The sequence below is a fragment of the Thermobia domestica genome, chromosome 1 (assembly GCF_964235325.1).
Source record: "Thermobia domestica chromosome 1, izTheDome1.hap1.1, whole genome shotgun sequence".
NCBI lineage: Eukaryota > Metazoa > Arthropoda > Insecta > Zygentoma > Lepismatidae > Thermobia > Thermobia domestica.
The window spans coordinates 100781108-100787852 of NC_137454.1; the positions used below are offsets into that span (position 1 = coordinate 100781108).

General features: G+C 40.6%; 1 protein-coding gene across 1 annotated transcript; it reads left to right on the forward strand.

Annotated features, from left to right (window-relative positions):
• Nucleotides 1-346: 346 nt before the first annotated feature.
• LOC145692262 (uncharacterized) lies at nucleotides 347-1453 on the forward strand. The gene has a single exon (XM_081767584.1). The coding sequence runs from the start codon at nucleotides 347-349 to the stop codon at nucleotides 1451-1453; it is 1107 nt and encodes a 368-aa protein (XP_081623710.1).
• Nucleotides 1454-6745: the final 5292 nt, after the last annotated feature.

Here is a 6745-nt window from a genome sequence, read left to right on the forward strand (position 1 = left end):
CATCACGTTACAAATCTCAACTGGACACGATGAAGTTAACAACTTAACAACACGATGAAAATGCTAAATTTTAAGCACTGTTTTATTAAGTGTGCGTTAAGTTATAAATACAAAAACGCCTATGTTAGAACTGCATTTATAAGGCAATTTTTTCCCATACTGTTATTTCTTCTTTACTGTAAGTTTAGTCATCTATGTTCTATGGTATTTTATTTTATGTTTATCGGTAGAAAAGGCAGTCATCATGTCATGTGTGTCAGTGTAGCCTTTCGGTTTCGTCAGGGCTTAATTACTGCTTTAATGGTGTTTTTTACATACATTTTAATTATAATCTTTGTATTTGAATATGGGTAGTACAAACATAAACAATGTGGGGTTTCAGATCCTTACTCAATCTGCTGCTTCGTCAAAGTTTAAGATTATGCATGCAAATGTCCGTTCTCTTTTTCCTAAAATTGACGAAGTACGGCTACTCGCTGTCTCCACAAAATGTTCCATTTTGATTATATCGGAAACATGGTTGGACGATTCTATAAGTACAAGGCAAATTGAGATTCCAGGATATTCAGTCATTCGCAGTGACAAAGGGAGGGGTGGAGGCATGCTGATTTACTACTTAAAACATATTAAAGTGAAAGTTGTTGAATTTCAATCTAACGATGTTTATCAAGATATAGAAATGTTAAATATTGTTGTTAATGTAAACCACTTGTCAATTGGTATTACTGCTGTATATAGATCTCCCAGCATACCATATAGGGAATTGTCAGCGATCGAAGATGCCGTATTGGAACTATATCCACAAGTCGACCAAATATTCGTTGTTGGTGATTTCAATTGCGATCAACTCTGTCCAGATAAACAAGAAACTATTTACTTGAAATCTATTATTAACATATTAGGTTTCACACAGTTAATAAATGAACCCACGAGAGTCACTGAAACTACCGAATCTTTGCTAGATTTAATTATTACTGACAACCCGGAACAGGTACACTCGTTTGGAGTTAGTCCACCCATTGGAACATCAGACCACAGCGTAATTCACGTCACTCTCAAGCTTCATACAATATCCAAAATTCCCAGTAGAGTAATTCAGTGTCGTACTTACGCTTCATTTAATACCGAATCGTTTTATCATGATGCACAAAATTACAACTGGGATGATATTATTCAAATGGAAACATTAGATAGTAAAGTTGAATTTTTACAAAACTCTATACTTGACATTTTTGATAACCATGCACCGCTCAAAACGAAAAGGCTATCTAAGAACACTCTTCCCTTTATTTCAAGTAACACAAAACTTTTAATGAAGTTGCGTGACCGTGCTTACAGAAAATATAAAAGAACGAAGAATCAGTTGCATTGGGAGGATTACAGACGTTTGCGTAACTTCACAACTACTGTTGTGCGACAAGAAAAGACTGCGTATTTTTCTGATCGTATGTGATCCACTACTGATGTACGTAACATTTGGAAAACTTTGCGTGATCTTGGTGTAGGTAAAAGCGATTCATGCTTGATTCTTCCAGATGATGTAAATGACATTGAAGCTATAAATTCACATTTCACAAGTGTCTATAAAATGTCTGAGACAAGCACTGAAGTACTTGATCAACAAACGCATTGGCTTTCATCGCGTAAACTAAATAGCAATATTGAAACGTTTAAGTTTAACACTGTAAACGAAACAGAAGTTAAAACTGCAATACACAGTATTAAATCCAACACATGTGCATTTGATGGAATAACAGGAAAAATGCTTCAACTGTCTGTTCCGTTTATTTTAACTCCACTAACTCACATAGTAAATTACTCACTAACTCAAGGTTGTTTTCCAGAATTGTGGAAGCGAGCGAAGGTGGTTCCACTGCCCAAGAAGACAGTTGTACAGTCGCTTGATGAGCTTCGTCCCATCAGTATACTTCCAATTATCTCCAAAGTACTAGAAAAGGTAGCATTTCAGCAATTAACAACTTTTATCAATAAAAATGAAATATTGCCTGTTACTCAATCCGGCTTCCGTAAAGAACATAGCACAACCACAGCCCTTTTAGAAATTACAGATTCAATTTTGAATTCAATAGAAAATTCAATGGTAACAGTTTTGGTCTTGTTGGATCTTTCGAAGGCTTTTGATCTAGTAAATCATGAACTCCTACTGGCCAAAATGAAATATTACAACTTCTCGGAATCAGGTATTAAATGGTTCCACAGCTATCTCTCTTGTAGACAGCAACAAGTAATATTAAGAGGAGAAATGACTCATGCATCTACCCCATCCCTGATAAAGGCAGGAGTTCCGCAAGGTTCAATATTAGGTCCCCTATTATTTTCACTCTTTTCAGCAGATCTTTCTACAGTCATAAAACATTCATCAGTTCACTTCTATGCGGATGATACCCAGATCTTCATCAGTAGTACGCCTGAAAATATTATGGACACAATAGAGTTACTTAATACGGATCTTTCAGCTGTTAGCAACTGGTGCCTTAAGAATGGTCTTTTACTTAATCCATTAAAATGTGTTTTCACTGTATTGGGAACATCACATCAGTTGAGCAAAATCAACCCTGTTGACCTAAAAGTAACTGTAGTGAATTCCAGTATTCCATTTTCTCCCTTTGTAAAAGATCTAGGCTTAATAATAGACCAAGGGCTTAGCTGGAATAAACACAGTTCTGAACAGTGTATTAAAGCTAAGCGCATCTTACGACAGCTTTATAAATTGAAAGGCTATTTATCGCAAGAAACAAGACTATACCTTGTTAACACTCTGATTTTGCCTCTGTTCGATTACTGCGATTCAATATATGGTAGCTCTCTCTCCACTCAAAATACTAGAGCAATTCAGAAAATACAGAATTACTCTATACGCTTCTCTCTCAATTACAGGAAGTCTCAGCATATTCTGCCGGTACTTAATGAAAACAATATCCTAACCATGTCCCGAAGACGATATCTCCGATACTGTTGTTTACTATACAAAATAAATTCACATAAAGCACCATCTTACTTGCATCATAAATTAACATGTAGATCAGAAATTCACCGTTACAATACCCGAGGAAGTAATAAGCTGAATATGCCCCGGCATTTTTTAAAAATAACAGAGAAGGCATTTTCAATCTCGGCAGTAAGAATCTGGAACTCCCTACCAAAGTCAATCACTGACAAACCGTATAATTTATTTAAATCATCACTCCAAACATTATTATTTAGAGATCAGAGACAAAGCATTGGCACACATGACAAGTTTACTACAGTTTGAAATTGGACTAGCAGTATGAGTATAGTTTTTTTTTCATTTACATTTACTGAGTGTTTTATTTATCATTAGTATTATTGAATGTATCATTTTATGTTGTTATTTGTATCTTGTATCTTATTTGTGTCTTTATTTTTTTCCTTTCTTTTCTTTGTAATTATGACAAGGGTTAGGTGGCAGAGCAGCCTCCGGCTGAACCTCGCCCGCTGAAATAAAGAGAAATTCAATTCAATTCAATATATATATATATATATATATATATATATATATATATATATATAGAGAGAGAGAGAGAGAGAGAGAGAGAGAGAGGGAGATACTAGATGGATAGATACAAAGATAGATATAACTCCCTTAAGAAACAAATCATACAAGGTAGACAAAAGCATCCTAATACAAGGAGGTGTGACGAAATTAGGTGCTACTGCGATTATCTTGGAAACAAATTACTCAAGATAGATGGATAGATGGTTGTCAAAAAGTATTAGAAAGACCTTAATCCAGCAATAGATCGCCAAGTGTTGACAATGATATGTATGGGTTTCAACTCTCAGCGCTACACTCGTGTGATCCCAGTTCTCATTCATAATATCTGAGCATTTGAGATTAAGAAATAAACCGCTTATACTTTGTTCAACGAAATCATATGCTTAACGCTTTAGCTGTAAGAATTTCTGAAAACAAAGATAGTTAAACTAAAATTTACTGTTCTTGGGTATAACCCCGCCGTGGCCGGTCCCAAGTCCGTGCTGAGAAAGGGGGAGGGGACCCCGCTGTTCCGCTCCCGGGAGCACATATTGTGGCTCACGGGCTACGCACCAGCGGGGAGATAGGTTCGGGTGGAGCCTGTGATAGGCTGCTCTCGAGTGTCCTGCACCACTCGGTCGACTCAATTATTGAGCTGAACCTTATGCAGCAGGACAACAATCTACCGGCGGAGGTGAGGCTTCGGCTATCCTCGGAAATGGGCGACTAACTCGTGCCATTGGATCTAGGAGAGTACGTGTGACCTCATCACTTCCTCAGTGAGGTAGGTAGTCTTGACTGCCGTACCTACCGGCGGAGGTGAGCCCTTGGGTATCCTCCGAAATAGGCAACTAGGCCGTGCCTTTGTGTCCGGGAGATAAGCCTATGTGGTGCCCCAACACGTATAAAAGAGTGGGTAGCTGGTGTGTCCATGAAAGTGGGCTGATCCAGTGCCCTACCTTGAGGATGATCTAGGTTGTCCTCAAAGAGAGTTCTATGCGTTCTCTTGGGTCCGGGATGGGATACTTAGTATCCTAACGCATACTCGTACCTCAGGAGTGCTGAAGAAGTGGGTCGCTCCTTCGTCCCAGGCTTATACTGGGTGCAGGAGCTCACGACCCTACCAGGGGAGCCGCCGCTCCTAAATGGACATTTTCTTTAAAGGTAGACAGTCTATATCAGCCATTGGGTCTGGTAATGTACGGTGTACCTCTACCGTAATCAGAGGTAGTTCCGTATTGTTTGAACGGCCCTACCGAGGAAGGGTGTGGGTGTCCCTTTTAATGGTGGCCTACACGTACCATTGGGTTTCGGACAAGTAGCCTTGCTACAACGTGTACGTGGTACTTAAACACGTAAAAGATAAGTAGCTCCGTATTGTTTGGGCGGCCTACCAGGGAAAACACGGCTCCCAAATGACAATGTTTGCCTTGATCAAACGGTCTACATCAGTCATTGGCTCTGGTAATGTACGGTGTACCTCTACCGTAATTAGAGGAAGTCCCATATTGCTTGGACGACCCTACCGGGGGAAAGTGTCGGATTCCTGCCTATGGGGGGACCAAACGCTGGTGGGGGAGGGGCCAATCCCAGAAATCTGGGTAACGGTTCTGATCCTGCTAAAGAGAGGAAACTCTGTGGGATATGGGCCGGCACCAAACTCAAATGGTGACTTAACACGTACCATTGGGTCCGGGATGAGATACGGGAGTATCTCGACGTGTACGTTGTACCTCTACACGACAAGGCGGTTGCCAGTTGAACGATAGAGGTAGGCAGACCGGGATTGAACACCCCCCTCGGGCATTGCCTGGGCCCCGGATTTCGGTTGGACTCTGCCGGCCTGTGGCCATACCGTGGGATTCGGGAGCTTGTGGGAGCCAATCCCAGGAATCTGGATAACGGTGAACACGGGCGGGGGTTGCCTTATAACGCTCAAGCGCCATGCCTGCAGAGCATGATAGGACTGGCTCGCTAGCAGTCTACCTCAACCAGTAGGTCTACTGGTAGGCACTCAGGACTTTCGTCTGGCCGCGCAGTGGGCGTATCCCACTCTCTCAGAGAATGGGGGTTACATCGCTTAGGCGAGTCAGAATTAGGGGACAAATTCTGACGGTGCACATCGTGCACGAGCAATCAATAACGTATTGAGGAACTACGGGCGAGGTGCGTTACATTCTCGCGGTACCCGTCCATCAAATAGACCGAACGGTCGCGGGCATGCTCCCCATGCATGCAATAAGCGTGGAACAGTAGACCACTAGCATTAAAGTGTCCCTGGGTATATCTGGGTAAAATTTACTGTTATGTCTGAGTATGATAAAAGGTTCTGCGAATTCGAAATATTTTAACAACCGGTTCTACCGAATCGGCTGAATAGCATCACTGCTTGCAACCAACCTTTTCATTTATATTATGCTGGTTAAGATTACATTATGTTGGGTACAGAATATTTCAATATAGATTAGTAATTGTCAATTTATTTCATATCACGACCCTCTTTTATTACACCCTCTTGCCCGTGACTCTCATAAGTACTTTATTCGTTTTAATAAGCCTTTAAGGTAGGTTTTAAAATCTATCTACTCTGAGGATTTCACACAACCTATCAATATACATGGTGAAATGAAAGTCCTGACCACTCGTGTGTGTTTAGAACGGGTTGAGTAGTGATGAGCGCAAGACTCTTGGTCTTCAGTTTTAGCAAATCTTGCATGCAAGACCAAGAGCAAGAAACCCGATGCAAGACCAAGACCAAGAACAAGGGGTGCAAGTGCAAGACCAAGACAAGAACCATACCTGCAAGACCAACACTCTTGTACAAGAATCATGCACAAGTACCGGTACTACTTCAATTTTTCTTTCTTCTAGAATGTAAAAAAGAAGGAAAAAATCATTACATCTCTTACTTGAATTTCTTGGCTTCAGTAAAAATGCCACTGGAATGAATGTGTTCCCAGTAGTTTATGCAATCCGTGTGAATCGGTTTGCTTCTGTAGCATATAGCAACAGTATGTCATTTTCTGAATTGGTTGTTCGCGTTTTCTGTACAAATTACTCGTTTTCAAGCCACACAAGTGTCATCTTGCACCATGTGAGATTTTTTCGTGTACAAAGACCGTGTGAGCGGGTTTTCTCGGAGTTTTTCCGTTTCCTCCTACTTTCTTCATTCCACCATTTCAGTCATTTCTCATCAGCACCGTCTCCTTTAGCCTTGGATCATAACCG